The sequence below is a fragment of the Neoarius graeffei genome, chromosome 10 (genome assembly GCF_027579695.1).
Source record: "Neoarius graeffei isolate fNeoGra1 chromosome 10, fNeoGra1.pri, whole genome shotgun sequence".
NCBI classification, from domain to species: Eukaryota; Metazoa; Chordata; class Actinopteri; order Siluriformes; family Ariidae; genus Neoarius; species Neoarius graeffei.
The window spans coordinates 52,625,707-52,653,013 of record NC_083578.1 but is presented as its reverse complement, the minus strand read 5'-3'; the positions used below and the strand labels follow the sequence as shown (position 1 = coordinate 52,653,013).

The 27,307-nt window shown below is 41.2% G+C and overlaps 2 protein-coding genes across 4 annotated transcripts in view; both read right to left on the bottom strand.

Annotated features, from left to right (window-relative positions):
* Positions 1 to 21,363, bottom strand: part of cep120 (centrosomal protein 120) — a 64,879-nt gene extending 43,516 nt beyond the window's left edge. For 2 of the 3 annotated variants that reach the window (XM_060931876.1, XM_060931877.1), the window contains exons 1-6: positions 21,207 to 21,363; positions 19,011 to 19,167; positions 18,801 to 18,915; positions 18,522 to 18,657; positions 16,489 to 16,637; positions 101 to 298 (exon numbers count right to left, since the gene is read on the bottom strand). In XM_060931876.1, coding sequence (XP_060787859.1) covers positions 101 to 298; positions 16,489 to 16,637; positions 18,522 to 18,657; positions 18,801 to 18,915; positions 19,011 to 19,167; positions 21,207 to 21,255 — 804 coding nt within the window. In that variant the 5' untranslated portion in view covers positions 21,256 to 21,363. Of the gene's footprint in view, positions 1 to 100; positions 299 to 16,488; positions 16,638 to 18,521; positions 18,658 to 18,800; positions 18,916 to 19,010; positions 19,168 to 21,206 lie in introns of those variants that run through there. The other variant, XM_060931878.1, reaches the window with a different exon arrangement.
* Positions 21,364 to 22,809: 1,446 nt separating this feature from the next.
* Positions 22,810 to 26,508, bottom strand: LOC132893526 (uncharacterized). The gene is made up of 12 exons (XM_060932720.1): positions 26,308 to 26,508; positions 26,115 to 26,220; positions 25,882 to 26,009; positions 25,751 to 25,795; positions 25,596 to 25,655; positions 25,454 to 25,483; positions 25,299 to 25,343; positions 25,084 to 25,143; positions 24,476 to 24,708; positions 24,165 to 24,324; positions 23,611 to 23,680; positions 22,810 to 22,825 (listed from the first exon to the last, which is right to left on the bottom strand). The coding sequence occupies exons 1-12, from the start codon at positions 26,372 to 26,374 to the stop codon at positions 22,810 to 22,812; spliced, it is 1,020 nt and encodes a 339-aa protein (XP_060788703.1). The 5' UTR covers positions 26,375 to 26,508.
* Positions 26,509 to 27,307: the final 799 nt, after the last annotated feature.

Below are 27,307 nucleotides of genomic sequence, written 5' to 3'. Positions count from 1 at the left end.
AAAGTTGACAAATTACTTGTGTAGAAATGTGTGGAGAAATACATAACCTCTACATACACGAATGCAGAAAATATTCAAAATGAAGGTTTAAACACATTACCTGAAGGTTCTGCTGCTGGCTGAAAAAATCTCGTAAGACATGGTCATTGCTGCGAATACGAACTGAGGCTCGTTCTGGCTCAAAGTTTGGACTGATCAGGTTTTGGAAGGGTTCGCTGGTGACCTCATTGCCCAGAAGAGTGTAGAAAAAGAAAAACTCTGAGCCTTCATTGACCAGCTTTGCTGAACTGGAGATTAGCTAAAGCATAAAAATAGGTTTAATTTTTATCTTTTTGTCCTTGTCCATAAAGATGTATGAATATACATAGGCACACCCTCACACACCCACATTAGTGTTCATTTCCTAGTTTAGTTAATACATATTTCAGCACTGCCTAAAAGCAGAGCTCCTGATGAGTGTATGAGCAAAATATCTGCAAGACAACAACAACAACAGAGCCGTTGAATTGTGTAGTGTATTTCATGTCAAACTGCTGCATTGTCTTGAGACAGTGATACCAATGAGATCCACATTGCTGTTACAAATACATATTTATTCCTTTCTTTGACACCACATGCCATGTGCCAGAAACAACACCATGACATTCATTATGGTGTGACTCTACTGGGTGCCTGGTGTTCAGCAGTGAACCAGCCCTTTCACTTTACATTACTGCTGTATAGTTACGATCAAGTATCAAACTTGACATGTCAAAACAGTTATCTGGTTACATCTTTCATAGCCACACAGTTTGGAGCTCGGAGCATGCAGCTGTTGACTGCAAAAGCACGTGTCGTGCCATTAGGACTAATTAGCATGCACCCGTTCCCGGTTAGAGCACAATCGCAGCGCGTACATATAAAAAAGACTCAGTAGCACACAGACTTTGCGAAAGCTTTGTGTTTTGTATCACTTTTCTGATTTTGACCCCATTTGTGTTTTTGGACTTGATGTCAATTGTCCAACAAGGTAGTGGACTAAACTTTTTAAACTAGTTTTAATGAAACTGCTATGAATATTTTCCATAAAATGTGTGAGTAAATCATGTTATTTCTTAAACAAAGTAAAAATAAGCAATGGATAAAAACCCATTTATCTTGTGTAAATACAGATGCAAATTCCGTTGTCCTGTGGTCAACTGTTTAAGATACGTTGCCTTACACTTACAATCAGGTTCCTATGGTGGTACGTTTGTCATATGTACAAAGCCATCAAAAATCAAGTTGATGCATTACCATATTCTCCTGAGTATGGGGCTCTGCGCCGTGCGCGCGTTATTACATTGCTGTCGGGTTGATTTTAAACCACTGCTGAGGCAATGCTGTAATTGAGTAAATATAAAAGACTGTTTACTCCATAATTATTTCTTTACTGATTTGTTGAAACTGCAAATATTGCTCATTTTTACTGGATTAAAATCACACACAGTATAAGTAATTACTTAAGGTACCTCCCTGTGACATTAATCTAGCTCAATTAGCACTTCAGAAGAAAGCTCTATAGGAAGATCTCTACAGGGTTGGAATATGGCACCTCTAACCTTACAAATTAAGTGTTACTTAACTAACTGTGCAATATACTGAATCATCAGTACCCTACCATACATAAAACACTGCAATATACTGGATTATCAGTACCCTATCATACATGTACCATACATAAAATAACTGTGCAATAGACCATCAGCACCCTGCTATTTACTGTTATTTGCCGCCATTCATTTCTATAGGTTTGAATGTGTGCAGGTATCAGCGCATATCTGGGGGTGTGTAACCTACATTTCTCCCTTAATACTTCTTTATATTTTGTATATTGTGTTTAATATTATATGCAATACGAGAGAGGGCTGAAAAGTTCAAAGCCTGATGATTGAGGAGTTATGCTACAGAAATGAAACTTAAAAGGATAGTTCGGGATTTTTGACATGAATCTGTATGGCATTCCCATCAATAGTGTCGTGCAAACACACGGACTTACCCCTGACAGCATCCTGTGAGTCCAGTTCTTGTCCAGTTTTGGTCCAGACGAAAGTAGTCCGGCAAGTTTGTTGGGGTCACGAAAGTAAAATGTTTTTCGTCTCAAAACAGTACGTGTTCAAAAGAGTGATATATTTGCATCACAAAACCGTTGCCAAATAAAAAGTCAGACCTCGAAATCGCTTGGCACTATTTTCTCTCCCTTCTTATCACTGCGCACTGCCGCCAGGTGACAGCCACGGCTGTTTCATTCATTGTTTTAGTGATGGGAATTTCGGCTCTTTTTCGGGAGCCGGCTCTTTTGGCTCTTCTTACTATAAAGGAGCCGGCTCTTTCGGCTCCCAAACGGCTCCTGAGATTTTATTTTTGATTTAATTGCTGCAATTAACTAGTTAATTAATTACATTATTATTTATATTTTATTAATAGGATGTTTTCCATTTTATTTTTTAGTTTTTGTAGCCATTGTAAAGCTTTGTAAAGTATAGCAGTGTAACAATGTTCTAGCTATAGAAAAACTTACTTAACAATTAATAAATTTTCACAAACAATGCAAAACTGTGTTATATTACCAATATAAAATACATAGAAGACATTAACTGTTTATCCTTTATGACTTTATTTCACACTCGACCTTGAACAAAATGCCACAAAATAAATTATGAAGTATAAATCAGGCCTAAGAAACTATGAAGCAAAGTTGGAAATTATTTTAACACACACAGAACAATGTGCAACAAAATGTGGCACCTTGAGCGCATGTTTAAAAAAAAAAAGTGCTGCACTCTGCTTCACCAGTAATGAGAAGCCGCTGGAACAGCAAATATGCTCCTGTTATAATGACTGCTGTCTCGTTGTATACCGCAGATTAATCTGGCCATGCCAAGGCGGTTGCCGACTGAACCTGTCAATTTATGAGCGACAATTTATATCATGAGCTTTAGGAATTCACAGCAACAAAACAATGATCATGGTTGTCAAATAGACAATCATCCTTCAGCTGAGCTGAACTCCGTCTCTCTCTCTCTCTGTGAGGCACCTAAGGACAAAAAACTGATTCGGTTCCCCAACTCGGCTCCCACCGAAGAGCCGGCTCCCGTCGTTCACTTCAAAGAGCCGGCTCTTTGAACCGGATCGTTCACGACCGACACATCACTACATTGTTTACTGCTAGCAAAGTTAGCGACAATATGTCTGACTACGACGGTGAAGTGTGTGCGGAGATTCAGCCACATCTTTGTTGCTACAGCCTGGATAGTTGCAAGTGCGCACCATTTTCACAAATATATTATTGTATAGGTTATAGAAGGTGATAAATTTGTCGCTGTTCTTGCTCTCAAATTAGCTTGTTAGCGCCACTGATTTGAACTCCTAATCACTGCCAAACAATGGGAAAGGTGTTGATTCCTGCGCAGATGTCAACATGACAGCGCACAGTGATACTGAGGGAGAGAAAATAGTGCCAAGCGATTTCGAGGTCTGACTTTTTATTTGGCAACGGTTTTGTGATGCAAATATATCACTCTTTTGAACACGTACTGTTTTGAGACGAAAAACGTTTTACTTTCGTGACCCCAACAAACTTGCCAGACTACTTTCGTCTGGACCAAAACTGGACAAGAACTGGACTCACAGGATGCTGTCAGGGGTAAGTCAGTGTGTTTGCACGACACTATTGATGGGGATGCCATACAGATTCATGTCAAAAATCCCGAACTATCCCTTTAACATGCATTAAAATAAACCTTTCCTGATACTAACTTATTTTCAGATAAATCCACATTGGACAAGTAATTAAGGACTTTGAAAAGTAGTACTAGAGATATTTCGCGAATATGGATAAAATTTGGCACCGTGGTGTTATCAAATATCTGCAGAAAAAGGGTTAGCCCCCCCCAAGGACATTTATGCTGACATGGTTGCTACATTAGGGGATGATGATCCAGCTTTGGGCAATTCCATGTAAAGGTCAACCTCACCATGCAAAAATAAAGCAACATGTAATACATCAAAACCACTCCCAGAGATATCACCTAGGCCTGTATTTTACAGATGTGAATAAGTTGAACCAATTTGTAACCAACCTAATGTGTCACTGTCAGTCTTTCTTATAATGTAAAACCCAAGCTAAAATCAACTTTGATCATGTACAATTCTATATTATTGCCACAAGCCACAGAAATGTATTAACTGTGAAAAAGTGGCCAGCTGAATTCAAGAGGGGTAGGGAGAGCCTTGAAGATGATCCAAGGTTCGGACGTCCTGCCACAGCCACCACCCAAGAAAACATTAACTGTTCACCACATGATGATGGATGACAGACATTTAACTGTTAATCATTTAGCTAATGCTGTAGGCATCTCCCATAAACAAGTAGAGAACATTTTGCATAACGAACTTGGGATGTCGAAGATTTCTGCTTGGTGGGTGCCACGGCTTTTGACACCTGATCAAAAGCACACCAGACTAGCCATGTCTCAGGCAAACTTGGCACTTTTTGAAGCAGATCCAGCCAGTTTTCTTGAACGTTTCCTCACCCAAGAGGAGCATTGGGTCCACCACTTCAAGCCAGAGACCAAACGGCAGTCCATACAGTGGAAATGCCCATCTTCTCCCCTACCAAAAAAGGCCAAGGTTGTGTCATCGGCAGGGAAGGTGATGGCCTCCATCTTCTGGGATGCAAAGGGCAGTGTGTTCATGGACTACCTTCAGAAAGGCCAAACTATCAATGGAGAACATTATACCAACTTGCTAAGGCAGCTGAGAAAGGCAATCAAATCAAAACAGCCTGGAAAACTGACAAAGGGGGTCCTGTTTCACCAGGACAATACACCTGCTCACAAGTCTGTGTGCTCACAATGATTGCTGTGTGTGACTGTGGCTTTGAACTGCTTGATCACCCTCCATATTCTCCTGATTTGGCCCCATCTGCCTATTTTCTGTTCCCAAAACATGAAAAAAAAACACTTGGCTGGGAAGCAGTATCGGACCATTGATGAGGTCATATCTGCTGTTGAGGACTCTGAGCATCAGGATGAGAGCTTCTATACCATGGGAATCCAAGCACTACAACACCAATGGAGGAAGTGTGTGGACCACAGGGGAGACCATGTTAAAAAATAAACCACATTTGGTCAAATTCAACCACTGCATCACAGTCAGGCTATGAACTCTTCAGCCCACCTCATATTATATTTTTATATATATATATATATATATATATATATATATATATATATATATATATATATATATATATATATATATATATATATGGTCTGAGCTGTCGTATCCGACAGATCTCCTTTCTCTCAATGTTCCTGGTTGAGGGTTGCATGTTTTCTGCGGTGACTGATCAGTCCTATTCGGGAACGGCAGTGTCGTTGACAGTCAGGGCAGGCAAAGTCGGTACTGCTTGGAGGAGTTTGGTTTTGTCTGGCATGGCGGGCTAAACGGAATTCCTGGAGCAACTCGATACATCGATGCTCAAATTTCTCAACACCAACATGACAGATGGATTGCCACTCTGGACGGTTTAGAGCCTGACTCTCCCAGGTTTCAGTAGGTATTTCACATACTTTCAGGTTGGATTTCAAGACATCCTTGAACCTCTTGTGTTGTCCTCCTCGTGAACGCTGTCCACTGACTAACTCTCCGTAGAAAAGCGCCTTCAGTATTCGGCTATCCTCCATGTGGGCGAGATGTCCAGCCCATCGGAATTGGCCTTTGATGAGGAGTGCTTCAATACCTTCTCTCTCACAGTGCTCAAGTACTGCAGTGTTTGGTACTCTGTCCTTCCAGGAGATGCCACAGATTTTACGGAGGCATCCAAGGTGGAATTGGTCAAGTTTTTTCACATGGCGACGATACCAGGTCCAAGATTCACTTCCGTACAGGAGAGTAGATAGCACAACTGTTCTATACACACAAAGCTTTGTGCTGAGGTGAATACCATGATCAGACCATAGTCTGTGCTGCAGCCGTCCAAAGCTGACACTTGCTTTACTAATTCGGGAAGTGATCTCATCATCTATACAGGCATTCTGTGAGAGGAAGCCACCCAAATAGCAGAACTTCTGCACAACCTTTAACTGATCATCACCAATCTTAATGACTGGGTCCACAGGTGGGCTGCCTGGTTTCGGCTGAACCATCACTTCAGTTTTTTTTTTTTTTTATACTGATAGTAAGACCATAGCGTGTAGCTGCTCTAGCGAAATCATTGAGAATGCTCTGTAGGTCCTCCTCTGTGTGAGCAATCAGTGCACAGTCATCTGCAAAGAGTAATTCTCGTAGAAGTAGTAGAGACACCTTTGTCTTGGCTTTCAGATGCTGGAGGTTGAAGATGCCACCGTCGCTTCTGAACCTGATCATGACTCCTTTGTCGCAGTCCTTAAAGGCATCCTGGAGCATTGCAGAAAAGATGATGCTAAACAGTAAAGGGGCCATAACACATCCCTGCTTGGTTCCATTTGTCACTGGGAATGCTTCTGATGTGGTCCCAAGGTCAGATACACAGGCCATCATACCTTCATGAAAAGAGCGAATGATCTTGACTACTCTTGGTGGACATCCAATCTTCAGAAGTAACTTCCAGAGCCCTTCACGACTGACAGAGTCGAAGGCTTTGGTGAGATCTACAAACACCATAAACAGGTCTAGGTTTTGTTCCCTGCATTTTTCCTGGACTTGTCTGGCTGCAAATAGCAGGTCTGTTGTGCCTCTACCAGATCTGAAGCCACATTGACTCTCTGGAAGCGTACTGTCAAGATGAGACGATTGACGATCACTCTGGCAAGAATTTGAAAAGCTGTGTGTTAGTTCGTATGCAAGCTTCTCTCCGCCATATTTGTACACTTCTGGAGGGATACCATCCTCACCTGGTGCTTTGCCACTAGAAAGCTGTTTAATAGCCTTGATTATTTCGTCAGCAGTTGGTAGTTGGTCAAGTAGAGCCCTGCACTCCCGCGGGAGTCCCGCGGGACCCGTCGCAAAGTAGTGCAGTGCGGGACAAATTTTGAAAGCTCATCGCGGGTGCGAGCGGTGATAAGCTGCAGTCCCGCTAACTAAAAACGTGTTTAAAATAAAATTTATAAATTATTAATTTATGTCTATCATATATAATTTGTGCTGGATATTTTATTTGGCATTAATAAAAACATTTTAAGATGCCTAAATTTGCAGAGAGAGTCAGATTGCCATTGATCACCCTAACGGGCAATCCTTTGATCACTTTAATGACTCGCCGTTCACACCCAGCCTCCAGTGACCCACACTAACACGATGCCTCAATGACACCTTAGATGAGCTGGTCATCAGAATTCTGATTCTGATCCAGGAGAGGATAAATATCTCTCGTACGTTTCCAATTCCTTTCCTCTTCCGTGTTTGAGATCTCCGATCATGGCAGAAGAGCAGAGCTCCTCTACTGAAGCTCACAGTGCTTCAAAAGTAAGTGCTGCTTTAGAAAGGGGTACATTTACCATTAAAAAGTCAAGAGTCCTGAAATCGGACATTTGGAAATCATTCTCACTCGTGTACGACGCGGAGGGAAATCAGCTGCCCTTTGCTTGCTGTGATAAGTGCCAAAAGGTTCTGACATACTAGGATATTCTAGTTAGAAATGCTTTACAAATGTAAACTGGGTTAGCCTAATGTTTTGTATGGCTGAACAATAAATATACCAAATTTCCACTTGGAATTACATGCTCGCCTGTTTTTTTTTTTTATTGTTTATTATTATTATTGGCGGCACGGTGGTGTAGTGGTTAGCGCTGTCGCCTCACAGCAAGAAGGTCCAGGTTCGAGCCCCATGGCCGGCGAGGGCCTTTCTGTGCGGAGTTTGCATGTTCTCCCCGTGTCCGCGTGGGTTTCCTCCGGGTGCTCCGGTTTCCCCCACAATCCAAAAGACATGCAGTTTAGGTTAACTGGTGACTCTAAATTGACCGTAGGTGTGAGTGTGAATGGTTGTCTGTGTCCATGTGTCAGCCCTGTGATGACCTGGCGACTTGTCCAGGGTGTACCCCGCCTTTCGCCCGTAGTCAGCTGGGATAGGCTCCAGCTTGCCTGCGACCCTGTAGAACAGGATAAAGCGGCTAGAGAGAGAGATATCATCATCATCATCGGAGACACTGACGAAGGCAACAGCCGAAACGTTTGTCTCCTTCTGCTGCTAAAAACAACTGAAAAGAAATGTAACTAAAAGAATAAGTTCAAGAGTGCGATCCATCTCTCCTTTCACACTAATTATTCATAGGAGACGCACCACGGGAGAGCGCATACTTAAATGATTAGCCTACTTAATTATTATTATTATTATTATTAGGTCTACATGTTGCCATTTCAACATTCCGAATTCAGAAACAAAAGTAAATAATAACAAACGTGAATGTGAGCTGTAGATATTTATGCTCAAATCCACTCAAAGTAGGGGGCGGGGCACCATCATGCTGTGTCAAGACACGAACTTTCCTGAGAAATAACGCAAACGTCTGCATCATGCGGGATTTTCGGGCGGGAGCGGGACAAAATATGGCAGGTGCGGGCGGGACTGAAAATCATAATTCTTTGCGGGAGCGGGCGGGAGTGCACAATGAGGGTGCGACTGAAAAATCCGACCCGCGCAGACCTCTATGGTCAAGCTCTTCAATCACTGGGCTTTGCGGCATTTCTGCAATCGCCTCTTCAGAGATTGTTGACTGGCGGTTAAGCAACTGATTGAAGTGCTGTGCCCATCTCTCAGTGATGAGTGAGGGTTCTTTGATCACAGTGCAACCATCAAGGTAAAATAGTGGGCTAGCTCCTCTGGACGAAGGTCCATAGATAGCCTTGAGTTCACTAAAGAACTTCTTGGCATTCTTTATATCAGCAGCTTCCTGTAGTTTTCTTGTCCTGACTCACCACCAGTTGTCCATCTCACGTAGCTTGGCTTGAGCCTTCTGCTTCACATGGTTATAACGATCTTTCTTTGCCTGCGAGTCTTTGTTGTTAGCATACTCAACATGAAGTGAGTAGTTCGTCAAGTAGAGCATTCACTGAGACATCATTTTCATCAAACCAGTCTTTGTGTTTCTTCTTTACATATCCAAGAGAGTCAGCTGATGCCCGATATACTTTTTGGCAGAGCTCTTCCCAATGACTGGCTGCATCGTTATGCTCAGTGTTTGCAAGATCCACGAGGGCAGATGCAATGTTCTCTCTAAGAGTTTCTTGTGTCTCACTAGCAACAAGCTTGGCAACATCTAACTTCTTGGTTGGTTGGACACGATGCTGTCGGCTCACTTTGAGATGGAAGCTTTGCTTTTCAGAAGAGCATGATCAGAGTGACAGGTTGAAGCTTTAGCTGCACGTATGAGTTTAACATTGTGCCAATCTTTCTGCCTAATGATGAAGTCAATTTGGTGCCAATGACCAGAGCTTGGATGTCTCCAAGTTGTCTTAAAGCTGTCTTTCTGCGTGAAGAGTGTTGGTGATAACCAGCTGCCTCTCAGCACACAAGGTCAGCAAAAGGGTGCCAATTGAGTTTTCCTTTCCAACTCCATGGTGACCAAGGACTTTCGACCATGCTGTATGATCTGATTCCACATGAGCGTTAAAGTCGCCAAGTAGGAACAGCTTATCAGAACGTGGCACTGACTGAATGACATGGTCTAGCTGTTCATAGAATTCTTCCTTTGCCTGGTCTGAGTATGCCATGGTTGGAGCATAGGCACTGATGAAGGTAGCAAAACCGCAGTTTACTTTCAGTCGCAAGGTAGCAAGCCTGTCGCTGATCCCCTGCGGGAGCTTGTCAAGGAGCTTCAGATGTTGGTTACGTATGGCAAAGCCAACTCCCGATTGTCTGGCTTCATTTGCTGGTCGACCGCTCCAAAAGAACGTATAGCCAGATCCATGTTCAAGTTGTGAGGTATCTGGGAGACGAGTTTCAGAGAGCGCTGCTATATCGATGCCATAACGTCCCGGTACGTTTGCTACAACAGCTGTTCTGCGCTCAAGGTTGTTTGGGTTGGGGGACTTCCGGTGTAGCGACTAATGGAGTAGGACGCGTTTCTCCGAGCTCCTGCAGCATCCTTTAAAAAAACCTATTTTAGGTACATCTTTTCTATCTTTTTTCGGTGTGTGTGTTCTCCACCACCAAAATTTGAATTTAACGCTGTCTTTTCACCAATCTAAATTCCTCCAAAGCCTAAAGTACCTGTGCAGCCACCGCGGCCTGCTTCGCACGTTGCATCCCCGCCTCGTAGTGATTCTCCTTCTGGTCCGGCCGAAGCCGCAGGCGGCGCTGCTTTCCACAACTTTAAGGCCGAGCTGCTCTCGTCACTCCGTGTTGAGATGTTGGCTATTTTTAAAACTGAGCTTCAGGCTGCCTTGACCGAAAACTTGTCAAATATCAAGGCTGAGTTACAGGCAGTGAAGACTGAATTATCCAGTAGCATTACAAACATCCAGTCCGATGTGTGCACTCTGAAGACTACCGTAGGTGAAATGGAGACATCGCTGTCCTCCTGCCCCGACGACATTACTACCTTACGGGCTAAAGTGGAGCATCTGTCAACTGAACTGACGAGATTGGACAATAAATGCGAGGATTTGGAGGCGAGATCGCGGCACAACAACATACGGCTAGTGGGCATTCCCGAAAACTTTTCCACCTCCTTTACTGCTACAGCTGTTTCCTCTCTGCTCAAGGAGGCCTTTAACCTCGTGAAGGAGCCCCTCGTGGACCGCGCTCATCGTACTCTCCAGCCGAAACCGAAGCCCGGAGAGCGCCCGCGCCCCATAATCGCTCGTCTGCACTACCATACAGACTGTGTGGACATACTGCGCCGAGCCAGGGCTCAGCAACGGATCAATATTGGAGACATGAGTTTTTCTGTCTTCCCCGACCACACTCCGAGGACGGCCCGTGCCCGAGCCTCCTTTAATGAGGTCCGACGCCAGCTCCGCGAAATACCGGGGATTCGCTTTGGTTTGCTGTACCCGGCGCACCTCCGGGTCACTCATAACGGTGCAGAGGAGGAGTTTAAATCACCAGAAGAGGCCAGCGCATTCATCAGATCGCTCAGTAGTGAGAGAATCGAGAAATGATACACAACCTTGAGGAAGCAGAGTCAGTTAATATTGACAGTTATTATTTCATTTGTTTCCTCTTTTCTTTACTATTCTCATATACGCACACTGGTGGTTTTCAGTTTTCACTTTAACTTGGACTTGATTGGTTGTACCGATCTGTCAAATGTTGCTAGGCCTGCAGGAGCTCAATCCGAAGCTCGATAGTCATGCTCAAAGCCACAAGTTTTCGTTTTGGGGATCTGACTCCTTGTGGAGTTAGCACTGGGTTCTCCATCGTTTGGGGATGGGGTCGTTGTAAGTGCAATGGGGCAGGGTGGGGGGTTCAATTTGTAAGTGTGGTGGTTTTTTTATTTTTTTTTGTGTGTGTAGTTTTTTTTGTTGTTGTTTGCGTTTTTTCCCCCTCTTTTCCTTCCTTCCCTGGGGGTCCGCTTTCAGTCTATTTCTATCTCTAGGAACTTAACATATGTCCACCAACGCTCGTACTTCTGATACTCCACATATTGGGTCCTCTGTGAGATTTCTGAGCTGGAATATTAATGGCATGGGGAGTCCAATTAAGAGATCAAGGATATTTGCTCATTTGAAACGTCTTAAAGCTGACCTAGTGTTTCTGCAGGAAACCCACATGCGCGTCAAAGATCAGGTCAGACTTAAATGTTCCTGGGTTTCTGAGGTGTTTCACTCTAATTTCAACTCTAAAGCCAGGGGGGTTGCTATTTTAATTGGCAAGTCAATCCAGTTTTCAGCTTCTAAGGTGATATCAGACAAAAACGGCAGATACTTAATTGTTACAATTCCATACTCCCGTTTTATTAGTTAACATATATGCCCCCAATTTTGATGAGCCACACTTTATAAATAAACTTTTTGAATGTCTTCCCTCATTGAACAACAGCCTTCTTATAATTGGAGGGGACATGAACTGTGTAATTGATCCCAACCTAGACCGCTCTAACCCACAAACTCTGATCCCTTCTTTAATGTCAAGGTCACTTTCAGATTTTATGTCTAAGAACAGCTGCATTGATCCTTGGAGATTTTATAACCCTTGTACCAAGGAATATTCATTTTTCTCTCAGATGCATCAGTCTTTCTCTCAGATTGATTATTATTTTATTGATGCTAAACTAATTCCCAAAGTACTGTCTGTTAATTATCACCTGATTGTTATTTCTGACCATGCTCCTCTTTCTTTAGATATTCAGTTTTCTTCACAACCCCGTTACTCAACACCTTGGAGGTTCAATACATTACTTCTCTCAGATGATAAGTTCACAGAATTTATTGCAACTAAAATTGATGATTATATCTCTATAAATCAGAATGATATGGAACCTGTTTCTTGTTCACTGCTGTGGGAATCATTAAAGGCATACTTGCAGGGACAAATTATTTCCTACTCTGCCCACTTGAATAAGTCCCGTAAAACCAAATTGCAAGAACTCTATTAATATCACCAAATTGGACCAACAACTTGCTACTTGCCCCTCTCCCAGTTTACTTAAACAACGTGTTGATTTACAGACTGAATTTGATCTCATCACCACTAGTGATGCAGAGCGACTTCTCTTACGATCACGCTCCACATATTATGAACATGGCGACAAGGCAAGTCGGCTCCTGGCTCATCAACTACGTCGCCAGGCAGCCTCACGTACGATTCTTCAGATAAAAGATTCATCTGGCTCATTGCATAAGGATCCCATTACCATTAATTCTGTTTTTCACTCATTTTACTCCTCTTTATATACATCTGAATCTTCACCTGACACCACTGAAGTGAATTCATTCCTAGATAGCCTCAATTTTCCTGTGTTAAGCTTAGATGCTGCTAAAAAACTTGACTCCCCATTAACGGTAGAAGAAATCACTCTCGCTGTGAGTAGCATGCAAAATAACAAAGCTCCTGGTCCTGATGGATTCCCAGTTGAATTTTTTAAGAGATTTCAGGAAAAACTGCTCCCTTTACTGCATGCTGTTTATAAAGAATCACTGGAACATGGCACTCTCCCTCCCACTTTAAGGCAAGCCTCCATAAGTCTCCTCTTAAAAAAAAGATAAGGATCCAAACCTCTGCAGCTCATACAGACCTCTCTCGTTAATAAATGTAGATGCTAAGATCCTTGCTAAAGCTTTGGCCTGTCGCCTGGAAAACATTGTACCAACTATTGTCTCACATGAGCAAACTGGATTTGTTAAGGGGCGGCAGTTATTTTTTAATGTCCGCACACTCCTAAATATTATTTATTCTAAAACTACCACAACAACACCCAAAGTAGTAATCTCAGTTGATGCAGAAAAAGCTTTCGACAGGGTTGAATGGGACTATTTATTTACTGTACTAAAGAAATTTGGACTGGGAAATGGGTTCATTTCATGGATACGTCTCCTTTATACATCTCCACAAGCAAGCATCTCCACTAATGGCATCCAATCCAGTTTTTTTACTCTAACCCGTGGTACCAGACAGGGGTGTCCCCTATCTCCTCTATTGTTCGCACTAGCTATAGAGCCCTTGTCAATCTTTCTGAGGTCCTCCTCAACTTTTAGAGGGATCTCACGATTGGGCACAGAATTTAAGTTGTCACTTAATGCTGATGATTTATTGTTATATGTCTCAGATCCTGTCCTTTCCATTCCCACAATTTTATCTGCTTTCCAGAGATTTGGATCATTCTCAGGCTATAAAGTGAATATCTCTAAAAGCGAATGCTATCCTATTAATGCTTCAGCATCACAGCTTACAGTCAGATGTCCCTTTTAAGATGAATCTGTCTGGCTTTAGGTATCTTGGGATCAGCATTACCAGAACGTTAAAGTCACTTTTTTCTGCTAATTTTTTACCTTTAATGTCTAAAATTAAATCTGACTTCCAAAGATGGAGAAGCTTGCCTCTCTCGTTAATTGGAAGAATTCACGCAGTTAAAATGAAAATCTTGCCCAAATTTCTATTTTTGTTCCATTGTCTCCCACTTTTCCTGCCAAAGCAGTTTTTTAAAACAATTGATCAAACTATTTCTGATTTCTTATGGTGTGGAAAGGCTCCCAGGATCCGTAAATCCATACTTCAGAGATGTAAATTCAATGGTGGATTGACACTTCCGAATTTCCAACTGTATTATTGGGCGGCACTTATTCATAAAATTTCATTTTGGTTCAAATCTACCAATCTGCCATGGTGCTACTTGGAGGCAGTCATGTGTTTCATCCTCCTTACCTGCTTTACTTACCTCTTCTATTCCATCTAACCCCTCTGGCTTTACAAATAATCAAGTGGTTCGCTCCACACTTAAAATTTGGTATCAGTTTAGGAAGCACTTCAAATTTAAGTCAGCATCTACATTAGCTCCTTTACTGAAGAATAATTTATTTCAACCTCCGTTTACACATTCAACTTTTCTTGCATGGCATAATAAAGGCCTGAAATGTTTTAAAGACCTTTACAAGGATGGTATTTTTCACAGCTTTATAGATCTCTCAAAAGAATTTCATCTCCCACCTTCTCATCTCTTTCAATACTTTCAAATTAGACACTGCGCTAAAGCTTTGTTTCCAGTTTTTCCTTCCTTACCACCTACTCTACACTGGGAGGTGTTTTTAAACCACGATCCACTTCAAAAATCATTTATTTCTAAAGTTTATAACGAACTTCTTTCTTTTGATTGCTCACCAGTTACTAAAGTTAAGACTGCCTGGGAAGATGAACTGGATCTAAACTTGGAGGATGACTGGTGGGACACTGCTCTTAAGAAAATTCACACAAGCTCATCCTGTGCTCGTCTCACACTTATACAGTTTAAAGTACTGTTTAGAGTCCATTTTTCCAAAGCTCGATTGTCTCAAATCTATCCCAGTATTGCTGACAAATGCGACAAATGTCATGCCTCATCCTGCAATTTAACCCATATGTTCTACTCGTGTCCGCTACTCTCTTGCTTCTGGTTGAATTATTTTGATACCATGTCTAAAATACTATCAGTGACCATAAAAGTCTCCCCCCCCCATGTTGCCATATTTGGGCTCCCAGAGGACCATAACCGGTTTACCTCTCATCAATTGGATATTTTAGCTTTTACTTCCTTACTGGCAAGACGCCACCTTCTACTCCACTGGAAGTAGACTAAAGCTCCCTCGAGTCGTCAGTGGCTCAATGACGTCATGTCTTTTCTAAAGTTGGAAAAGATCAGATATTCAGTGAACGGTAACTCTGCTAAATTTTATAACAAGTGGCTTCCCTTTCTTACATTCTTCCACTCTCTCCAGTCTCTGCCCCCTAACTGACGGACCCTCTCGCTCCCTTTTTTTTTTATATTTTAGGGTTTTTTTTCCTTTCCTTTTGGTTTTATTTGTACTGTGCAGCTTTAATATTTTAATTATTACATAATAGAATTTCGTTATCAATTATTTTTATTTTTTGAATTGTGTATTGTTCTTGTTTGCATGAAAAAAAATCCTAATAAAAATATTAAAAAAAAAAAAAAAAAAAAAAAAAAGGTTGTTTGGGTTGTCCTGAAGAGTCCGGACATTCCATGCTGCAATATTGATGTTCGTCTTGCCGTTATGTCGTATGCGAATACCATTTCTTGTTCTACCGCTAAATTGGATAATCAGCTCGCCACGGTAAACGAGCAGATTGAAGTGGAATGAGCTTTTTTTTAGGAATCCTTTTATCTTCCCCTCCCCTTCCGGGGAAAGCAGTGCTATCCCATGGACTGCTGTGTCACTCGACCAGGATACGAGATGAGTCGTCATTCCAAGTCGACGTCAAAGCGACCATCACACCTGAGCCGCCTACGTGGAGATCCATGGCTAGAGGCTCCCAGCAGTATCCTCCACCTGCCTCAGTCGTCATTAGTCCCTCACCGTAGGGCTTCAGAGAGAAAACCTGCACATAGTCAAGGAGTAACGGGGTTGTGCAAATACGTCTGATACTCCTCTCTCATCCTGTGGACATCGATTACTGCAGGTGCGTTGCCGCAACGTGCAGAGGATGGGCACAGGCGCAGCAACTGGCCAGGATCCACCTCTTCGTGGACTGCCCTACTCGCTGGTTGCAGCAGCCATCACAGTTCATCCGCCTTCACCCGTTGGGTTCCGCCGTTGACCGCTATCCCATCCCTAGGTAACAAGGGTTTGATCGGTTTTATGGCGCCAACCAACCCACCAGTTGTAAAGTGGATACTATCGGCAACCTGTGTGCATTTTATAGACATTAGCTGGGACTTGCACACACACACACACGGCTTCTCCACTCTACCCGGATGCAGTTTAACGTCATACCCAGGACCCACCTCATAAGTACATGTGAATCTCTTCCTGTGTCTTACTGTATGTACCACTCAGGAGATGTTCCAAATTTTGTTGTACATAAGTGCAGTAACAATAAAGGCATTCTATTACCTGTTCCAGTCTGGTTGCAAAGGCGACAGTTACAGACAGAACAAACATGTCTTTGCAAAGATCTGCTGGTCCAATTTGATGGTATCCCTCATCTTCATTTAGAATCACCTCTAGTTTCATTGACTCAAGCTTTGCCATTAATGGGGACCCTGCAGAACATTGAGAAATTAATTGCTACACAAGCAGCATTTGTAAAATGACACACACTAAGGTAAATGTTGTACTAGCCATAAAGGATCTTTACCAGCATTTTTCACCACCTGAGAAACATTTCGGAAAAAGGAACAGGCATATTGATTAAGATGGACAGAACCAAATTCAATTACCAAAGAGGAAACGTGTTCATGCCTTGTAAGTGATAAGTTGCAAATTGGCATGCTCTCACCTTGGCATGTTCCAAAGCATGTTAGTTTGTTTGCTCTGTCAGAGCACAAAGCTCATAAAAAGCCATTTTAACCACGTTTACAGTTATGGGTGAGTGGCTATTGGTACTGTTCAACTGGAGTGAAATTCAAAACATTTATGTAAAATTTTGGACTGAAATTGCAGTGCAGCAAAAAAAAAAAAAAAAAAGGGATTAAAACTAAAGAAATGGTTAAAAATCTTGGTGTTTTCATTGACAGCGAGCTAAACTTTGACAGTCACATGAAAGCAATCACTAAAACGGCATTTTATCACCTAAAAAACATTTCCAAACTAAGAGGACTTGTGTCAAAAAATGATCTGGAAAAACTAATACATGCCTTCATCTCTAGTAGGGTTGATTACTGCAATGGCCTTTTCACAGGCCTACCAAAAAAGACCATCAAACGACTTCAGCTGGTTCAAAATGCAGAGGCTAGGGTTCTCACATGAACAAAAAGAACAGAGCACATTACTCCAATTCTAAGGTCCCTTCACTGGCTTCCAGTAAGCTACAGAATTGACTTTAAAACATTGCTGCTGGTGTACAAGTCTCTAAATGGTACAGGGCCCAATTACCTCTCTGATATGTTGCAGCGGCCTAACCCAATCAGATCTACCAGATCGAAACAGAAAAATTTACTATTAAAACCAGTTGTTAAAACAAAGTGTGGTGAAGCAGCTTTTAGCTACTATGCAGTACAGCTATGGAACCAACTGCCAGAGGACATTAAAAATGCTCCTGCTGTTGGCAGCTTCAAATCTAGGTTAAAGACCAAGCTGTTTTCAGATGCTTTCTGTTAAATCATTAATATTGTCTTCTTTACATTTTTTATAATTTTTACTTTCTCTGCATGTTTCAAATTTACTTTAACTTTATTCTGCTGGTTTCTTTTTTTTTCTCCTCCTATTTGAACTACTACTTCATTTTATTATTTTATTTCTACTATTGTTTAATTCTTATTTTCTTTTAATTCTTTTAATTGTTTAATTCTTTTAATATTATATATTAGAATAAAAATATAATTTTATGTAATTTTATTCTCTATTGTTTACTGTTTTGTTTTTACTTCTGTAAAGCACATTGAACTGCCATTGTGTATGAAACGTGCTATATAAATAAACTTGCCTTGCCTTACAGCAACAACAGTGGACAACAGTGAGTAGCGTCAGCAACAAGCTACCCAGCTTTCATTGAGGATTATCTTTTCAAAACAGTGATTAGTATGGTCAGTTTTATAGATTTAACCAAGTACTAGGTGTATATTAATTTGTTTAAAGCCAATACTGTTATAAACTAATTTAAAAAGTAGCTAATTGATACTTCCATGTTCACAGTGTGCACAGCCATGTTGATTTAACATCATTCAATAAACAGAAACTGACAGTTGAGAAGACAACCCCCAAGTTGATGAGTTGAAACTGCAAGTTGAGGATGCATTTTCTGTGGCTTTTGTAGGTGGGGAGTTACATGTTGCAACAGGAATACAGCACAAGGTCAGAAAGAGGGATGACAAGAATACAAGTAGGCATTGTGCACTCAGGCTCCATAATGTCCCAAGCACATAGGACAGTGTCAGGAGTACAGTGGTCGGTGTGTGTGTGTAATTTATATGTTCATAAAAATTTACCTGGTCTTGGTGGAGCCTTCTTTGCCTTAAATTGATCAGGTGCCTGTTTGGGGTCATTCTCCAGAACCAGGCTCAACAACAGTGATGGCTTCAGTTTAGTGTACTTACTACTTAGCAAAGAATACCATTTAGGAGGCTGTAAATACAACAATTTGATCAGATACAAAAAAAAAATGGGCAAAAATCAAAAGCTATTTATGTTTCTCAACTAGACAGAAAAGCACTGATAGTTACATTATGTTATGCACAAATGTGCAAATCATCATCAGGCAGACTTACCTGCTTAACTTCCTGGACTGATCGGAGATCCAAGATGATATATCCAACACATTCCCTTGCAGAGTTATTTGAATCAATTGCATAGCACTGTAACTTGACGGGTGTCCGCTGGAGTCTGTAAAGCAGGAAATCAAAGAGTAAATCAAACACATAACACAAGCAAATGAAAAAAATATAACCTGACAACCTTAACAAAAGCAGAGAACCAACCTATGCTGGTGAAGTGTTCTGCGATCAAGCTCCCATGCCAGCTCTGTACAAAACTGTGGCTGTTCCTTGTGCTCCACAGGGTCTGTCTCAAGCTGTTCCCCATCAAACTTTGCTTGTACAACTAAAGTTTGTTGCTGTCTCTTGGGAAACTGACGACCTGTTTCAGTAAAAAGGGGTGTATAAAATGCTTCAACATTACAACATACACTACTATATGCAGATTATAGCAACATTAAACTAAAGAACTATACCTTACTACTGTATGCATATATATTTAAGCAAAATACTTCAGGTGTTCAGTATAGTTATAGCGGAGCACTTCGCGTGCACAGAGTGGAGTCCCATACTTGAGAGGATATGGTAATGCATCAACCTGATTTTTGGTGGCTTGACCGTACGACGCATGTGTACCACCACAGGGAACCCGATCATAAGTGTAAGGCAACGTATCTCAAACATTTGACCAATGAACAATGAAAATTTGTATCGTTATTTACACAAGATACAACCCCGATTCCAAAAACATTGGGACAAAGTACAAATTGCAAATAAAAACGGAATGCAATAATTTACAAATCTCAAAAACTGATATTGTATTCACAATAGAACATAGACAGCATATCAAATGTCGAAAGTGAGACATTTTGAAATTTCATGCCAAATATTGGCTCATTTGAAATTTCATGACAGCAACACATCTCAAAAAAGTTGGGATAGTGGCAATAAGAGGCTGGAAAAGTTAAAGGGACAAAAAAGGAACAGCTGGAGGACCAAACTGCAACTCATTAGGTCAACTGGCAATAGGTCATTAACATGACTGGGTATAAAAAGAGCATCTTGGAGTGGCAGCGGCTCTCAGAAGTAAGGATGGGAAGAGGATCACCAATCCCCCTAATTCTGCGCCGACAAATAGTGGAGCAATATCAGAAAGGAGTTCGACAGTGTAAAATTGCAAAAAGAGTTTGATCATCTACAGTGCATAATATCATCAAAATTATGCACTGAATTGCTTAGAAAGCGATTCAAAGACTGCATTTAAAAAAAAAAAATCACTAATAGGGTGCAAAATAGACAACAATAACTGGGAAACTACGGCCTGCGATCGGGGACTGTGGAGACAGACAACTTACAACGGGTGTAAAACGTTCACAAGAATGTAGTAAGGTGGGCACAAGTCAAATTTGTCTAAAGGCGTGTAGAAGCCGTTCTGGAATAACACAACATATGAGAGTGCACGAACAACAGGCTCCACCTGATGCAAGACCAGTGCATAATGACTATGCTGGTCATCTATGCAAAAAGCATTGCAAATCTCTTGCTGGCTTCAAAAGCCATTGTCGCTCACATAGTCAGCGATGGTCATACTCGTTTAACAAGTTGACAGCCATCATATATTTTATTTATATATACACACACACTATATATATCTCGTGTGTGTGTGTGTATGACGCATGCAGTTTTGGTCACGTGGTTACAAACGAAGAACTCAGGTTGATTTTGTGCCCTTGCAAATATTTTGCTCACACACATAAGGAGCTCTGCTTTTAGACACTGCCTAAACATCTACATTTATACCAATAATTTGTTAATGCCAGGAATGCTTTTTCAGTCTTTATTCCTTAGGATATTTGTTGATTAAAACTAAAATAGGTTAATGAGTTTTCAGCTTTTTTTATATTGGGCATGATTACATTAATTTCTGAATGCTATTATTTTTACAAGCCAAAAGCGCATTACTTATAGTCCCTTTGTAACTTCAATATCACCATTAAATTAGAAAGCAGTACAGGTACGCCTGGTAACAATATAGTTAAGTGTAATAACTGTGCAGACATAACTAAGAAATCTAATGTTGGTTGTTTTTAACCGGACGTGAACGTGCTCAAACAGCAGGGTTTAAAGCACAGTTGGTTTGTTCGTTAACGGATCAGTTGGCTTGGATACAACAGCAGTTTAAACTGTCACTTAACTGGATAGTAAATTAATTAAATACATATAACAAGCGCTGAAACGAAGGCCATGTTTTAAATATACTTTATGAAGAAATACATACTCCTTGTGAAACTAATTCAACATTTACAGAGCACGTACGTTCAAAACTTTAAAAATGTTTTTGTTATTAGCAACAGCTGGCTAGTTCGCAAGCTAACTAAGCCACAGGCGCACACAAGAAGTATGGATGCAAGTAAGACAAACCTTCAAGAATGGAAACGACAACAAGAAGTTGGTCTGATTTCGAGGCCATGACATATCTAAATTCATGAACAATTTAAGTTTGAGAGAATTTGTAAGTTCTTAACGACGCTCATATCATCTATTGAGCAGCAACGTCTTTCTTCTTCTTTTATATTGTTTTATGGTGGTTGACAAACAGCTTTTAGGCTTATTACCGCCACCTTCTGGTCTGGAGTGTGAATCAGAATGTTTACTATCCTATTGTGCTAAATTCTCCTAATAATTCCTGTATCTTTTAAAAACCTAAAAATAGCCCTATATCCCATATTATCAAACCTCAACTGCAACATCTCTCTGGTGCCTAGTGTCATATGATTCCTTTGAAGCATCTCTTTGTCTGTCTCTCTTGTTGATACCTTGGACAATCCAACATCACATGCTCCACTGTTTCCTGTAGTCCACAATGTTCACATCTACCATTAACATGCTTATCTATTATGTTTAATGTACTGTTCAGACCAGTGTGACTGTTAGATTGAAAGCCATGATTTAAGTTAGTTTTATAGCTACACATGATTTAGGATTGTTAGACTTTATGATTTAATATTTTAGAGCTTTTAAGATCCTTTATTATTTTAGACTAACCTGACCTTCCCCTTTGCTAGACATAAACATGGTGTCTTGTTGTGAAAATATCTCGCACGCTTTGACGTGCATAAATGCTGAAATTGCTGAATCGCTGATATGAATACGATTTTGCTTATGATTGAAGGTTTCATTCACACACACATATTGTAAGGTTTTATTCCTTTGTAAGGATAAATAATTGTAAATATTTATTCTTGACCAAGAAGGCAGTAATTCTTAATACTTAATACTTATTCTTAATATTGTAGTTAGAATGCCAGCTAGAAGGCATTGAATTCTGTGTAACATGTAAGTGTGTGACCTTCTATCTAAGCTAGACACATTGCTCCAGACGTGTTTTGGAACATTCTATCAGAACATGAGGTAAATGTTGATATCTGTTAGAACATCTGAAATGTAGACAGGATATATTTTCACTTACAAACATACATATTAATGGAATTAAGGAATTGGAATTAAGATGTGATTTGCTGACTTAGCACAAGATATCCACACACACACATCACACACACATCTTACACCCACCCCTCTCTGAGGTCACACACAAACACATTTTACACACATCCTTTTCATACACACACACACACACACATATTCGACAGACACAATAACCCTTTCAATTTGGTGGCCCGTACAGGGATACTTCCAATCAGGTAAAGGGTCGCTTTTAATTGATTAGTTGGGGGGGACTTCCGCCTGGTTGGTAGTATCAGAAAAACCCAGTTATCTATTTATAAGATGTTTGTTTGGTTATCCTCGTAATTGGTTTACGGGAATATTTTTGTTTGGTTATCCTCGTAATTGGTTTACGGGAATATTTTTGTTTGGTTATCCTCGTAATTGGTTTACGGGAAGATTTTTGTTTGGTTATCCTCGTAATTGGTTTACGGGAAGATTTTTGTTTGGTTATCCTCGTAATTTGTTTACGGGAAGATTTTCTGGTTATCCTCGTAATTTGTTTACGGGAAGGTTATCCTCATGAAGTGAATGAGCTGTCACGGGAAGAGCGCTCTTTATGAGTTAAACCCATCATAATTACCCAGATAGCAAAAGGGCGTTGATTCGACGGGGAATCATCGGCATGTTCTTCGACCATACGCCGTCAAATCATCGTGGATCACCGGTGTTGATTCAACACCGCTTTGCTCATACAAGTTTGCGTTGAAACGACGTTGAAAAGTGGATGGTGGCCGACAGAGAATAGACCCCCTTTCACCCTTTATTCAACTACGGATTTCGGTCGATTTATAGTTTAATTTTCGGCGATGATTCATCCAACTTTACTTCCTGTTTTATGTACAACAGGAAGGCTACAAATTAAGCAAAACAGGCTAAATTAAACTAGCTAACAATAAAGCATCAGGGCTCTTGCCTAGGATGAACACACACATGCATACTTCAACCATGAAAGTGAAACTTAATTTATATCAATGTGCGTAGGCTACGTCCTGTTTTATGTACAACAGGATATAAAAATGCATGCAACAATGCACCTCTCCTAATGTTTGTCAAGCTATCTAATGAGGCATAACTTAACATTTATAAGGAACAGAACACACTTGAACAAGTTCTTAGAAACATTTTATGATTTATTTATAATTTATAATTGTGGCCTATATTCCTCCTGCGGCACAGACACCTGTACATGGAAACAGAAAAACATAACCAAAATTAATTTGATGCAGCACTGATAAAGAAAGTCAGCAGTAGGCTATGGGTTTCTAAATGCCACCCTACCTCACGTCTCCTCATCCCTCCCTCTCTCTCTGGCGCAAACTTAAGCCACATCTTGATTGCGTCACTAAAAGTAGCGTGTGTGCTCCCTGGAAGCTGCTTTTGTAGAGCATCTGAAAGAAAAAGAACAAAACATTGAGACTTTGCATGGTGATAATTGTTAAAGTTTGAGTTGTTAAGACTATGCACGTCACACTCTAGTGGTAGGTGGCAAGTAATGGTACTAGTACAGAAAATGTATGTAAAAATCAGAAACCATGTGAATCTTGTGACAATTTAAACGGGATTAAAAAAAAATAATAATTTCCCCATTGACACAAAGCGGAAATAGAAATGCCACTACCGGACCGTTCGTCACTCAGTCAGCCTCCCTGGACTTGCCTGCACACCTGCTTTTTCTGAGTAAGGCGCCTGGTGAGTTTTTTAATCCTTTTTAATCCTTTGCATCTTTCACAATATGTTTGTCATTGTCGTTATAATCGTAATGTTACAGTTAGTGAAGGAGTTATCAAAGAACGTTTAGAAGTAGTGTGCAAGTACTTGCGACAGCTTACTATTTTACCCTCTTTTACAGCTTTGTGCACATGCATAACCTACCAAACAGGACATCATGGATCTTGGTGTCCTTAAACGCAGTTTTTTCCCCCTTTCCAGCCCAGTTAAATTGGCTGGCCAAGCTGTTGACCAGGAGGCTACGCAGCATCCGCCTCACTGTGACCCCTACGTCGGTTCCTCCACAAAGGGCTAAGGTAGACACCTGATAGAATAAAATGTAGCATGAAGACAATAATGAGAAAGTATTCAGTGTTTATCATTGTTTCATTGATTCACAATGATATTAAGTATTTGTGTTTCTTTTTGCAGGTGTTGCAGATGACTGGAAAGGAAAGGTAAGACTCAATAAGTACCATTAGCTGCTTTTGTTTGGCATCTTCCTTCACCAGGGCCTCTGCTGCCAAAAACTCCTCCATGGTGGAGAGTGGGAGCTTGATTAGGGGCAATGTCTGGGGTGTGTCTTGTCTCCCCATCTCTCTCCTTAGGGCCCTGACCTCTTGCGCCAGCCTTCCTACTTCCCCCTTCAGCTCCCTGTTTTCCTCCCTCAGCTGGCCAAGGAGAGCGATGACTGTGCTGATGCCCATGTCTGTTAAGTAACACCAAACATTAGGACTTTTATTTCATATTGCTGGTCATTTTTGAACAGTGATTACAGTTGATGACTCCCCACGCAGCAACTGATTGTTCCCCTGTTGCGATGGCAGAGGTGTGGCTGAAATATCAGAGAGTACAATTTAGTTCACTACAAGGTGCGCCTTAATTTAAATTTCTGTTCTAAATTTACAATTTTCATGTTGATTGATTGATTTCCTCTTTGACTTAATGGAAGCGGTGACGTGGCTGGGGTGAATCTGAAAAATTGTATAGTCAGTTGATCAAAATGCATCTACATAGATATTTGTTTGTCGTTTTGTTGTTTTTTTGTCGTTTTTTGGCATAAATAAAGGCAATGCATAGTTACCATGGGTTAGTGGCTGGCTGTGAAGGAAAGGGCCTGGCAGGGTTTCTGAAGACGGTGAATCTGAAAAATAGTAAGCAGTCAGTTTTCCTCCCTCAGCTGGCCAAGGAGAGCAATGATGGTGCTGATGCCCATGTCTGTTAAGTAACACCAAACATTAGGACTTTTATTTCACATTGCTGGTCATTTATGACCAGTGATTACAGTTGTGGACTCACCATGCAACAACTGATTGTTCCCCTGTTGCGATGGCAGAGGTGTGGCTGAAATATCAGAGAGTACAATTTAGTTCACTTCAAGGTGCGCCTTAATTTAATTTCTGTTCTAAATTCACAATTTTCATGTTGATTGATTGATTTCCTCTTTGACTTACCATGGAAGCGGTGACGTGGCTGGGGTGAATCTGAAAAATTGTATAGTCAGTTGATCAAAACGCATCTACATAGATATTTGTTTGTTGTTTTGTTTTGTTTTTTTAGTCGTTTATGGCATAAATCAAGGCAATGCATAGTTACCATGGGTTAGTGGCTGGCTGTGAAGGAAAGGGCCTGGCGGGGTTTCTGACGATGGTGAATCTGAAAAATAGTAAGCAGTCAGTTGATCAAAACATATCTTCACTTACTCATTGGTATTTTAATTTCTGGCATAAATAAAGGAAATGCATAGTTACCACGAGTTAATGGCTGGCTGTGAAGAAACAGGCCTGGCTGGGTGTCTGAAGACGGAAATGAAAGCATTATTATTTCAGACAACTTCTAGGTCTTTAGTAGAACAACAACAACAAGTGGTACAGATGGTCACCTTCATTAAGGGAGGGGAATTGCCACTCGCTGTCCAGCTGAGTGGCGTCAATAGATGGTGGCCTCCTCCCCCTACGGCTTGGTCCTGCCTCCTCCTCGCTGTCCTCCTCCAAATACCTTTTGTTTGGTCTTTAAAATAAACCCAGGACCTTACTGACACAGCTCAAAACACAAATGAAACCGTAATTGAACTTATAACTGCAAGTTGTGATTTAAAAAAGAAAACACTTTTACCGTCTTTTCCTTGGCCCCATCTCACCATCATCCGATTGCAGGTCTGCTGTAAGGCAGCCTTCCTCAAGCGATCGGGTCAGGTAACGTCTTGCTTTGGCAAAGGTGCCTGAAAGGGAAGGCAGTCTTAATGAAATTGGCTTAATGCAGTATTGAAGTATTGTCATTGGTTTAATAAAGTAGCTATGCAGCTCACCACAGGTTGCCAGCACCCTTATTTTTTGATGGAATCGCCATCCTTGTCCCGGGGGGGTGCAGTTCATGGCGGCCTTCACAGCTTTGTTTCCGCCAAAGGTTGGCCAGTAGCATCCCACTTCTCTGTCAACATCTACCACCCAGCTGGACGGCACAACTGCTGCACTCCGGTCTTGGAATTCCACAACTTTCCAAATCTGTGCCATCTATAATAAAAAAAATTAAAGCCGCAAGCGGCCTCGACGGGCCCTCGCGCCAGCGGCCAAGGGGGGCGGGGGCATGCGTCCCCGCGAAATACCTTCCACAGCATCTTCGGCAAGAGACATTACCACAAGGTAGTGGTGTGAAGGAAAAGCATTATGGAATTATTTACCAAAAACCCGTGTTGGAGCAATTGCGTCGGCCAAAAACAGCGCCCCCCATGGACGAAAATTCCCAAAATGTGGTATACATGACATGGGAGGTAGTAAGAGGGTGGCCGTGAAGTTTGACCAAATTTGAGGAAAGATTGGATTTTTTGCCCAAAAATAGCGCCCCCAGTGGCGAAATATCACAGAAATTGGGTAACATGTCAGAAGCCCAATGAGTGATTTGCGAGTGAAGTATGAGCAGTTTTGAGCAATTAGAAGATTTGTTATGAATTTTTAAGCATGTAAAATTTTGCAGTGAAAATTGATTGACGTATAACTTCTGAACGGTTTATGCAACGTGAAACGTATTTAGAAACTTTTGTCAGCCATGTCTGTAGATCATGTGTATCAATTTTGGTGACATTCCTATGAACGGTCTAGGAGGAGATGCGCCGTGTTCGTGGCCATGCATTTCGCACAAAAGTGAAATTACCTCACTTCCTGTTGGGCGTGGCTAATGCATTGGCAATACATTTTTGTCCGGCTTAGTGAGATACATATGCGAACCAAATGGCATGCCAGTACTACAAACTCCATGGCAACCAGGCACCTTAATGCGGGAGCCCAAAATCACAACGAGTTAGGGGGTGC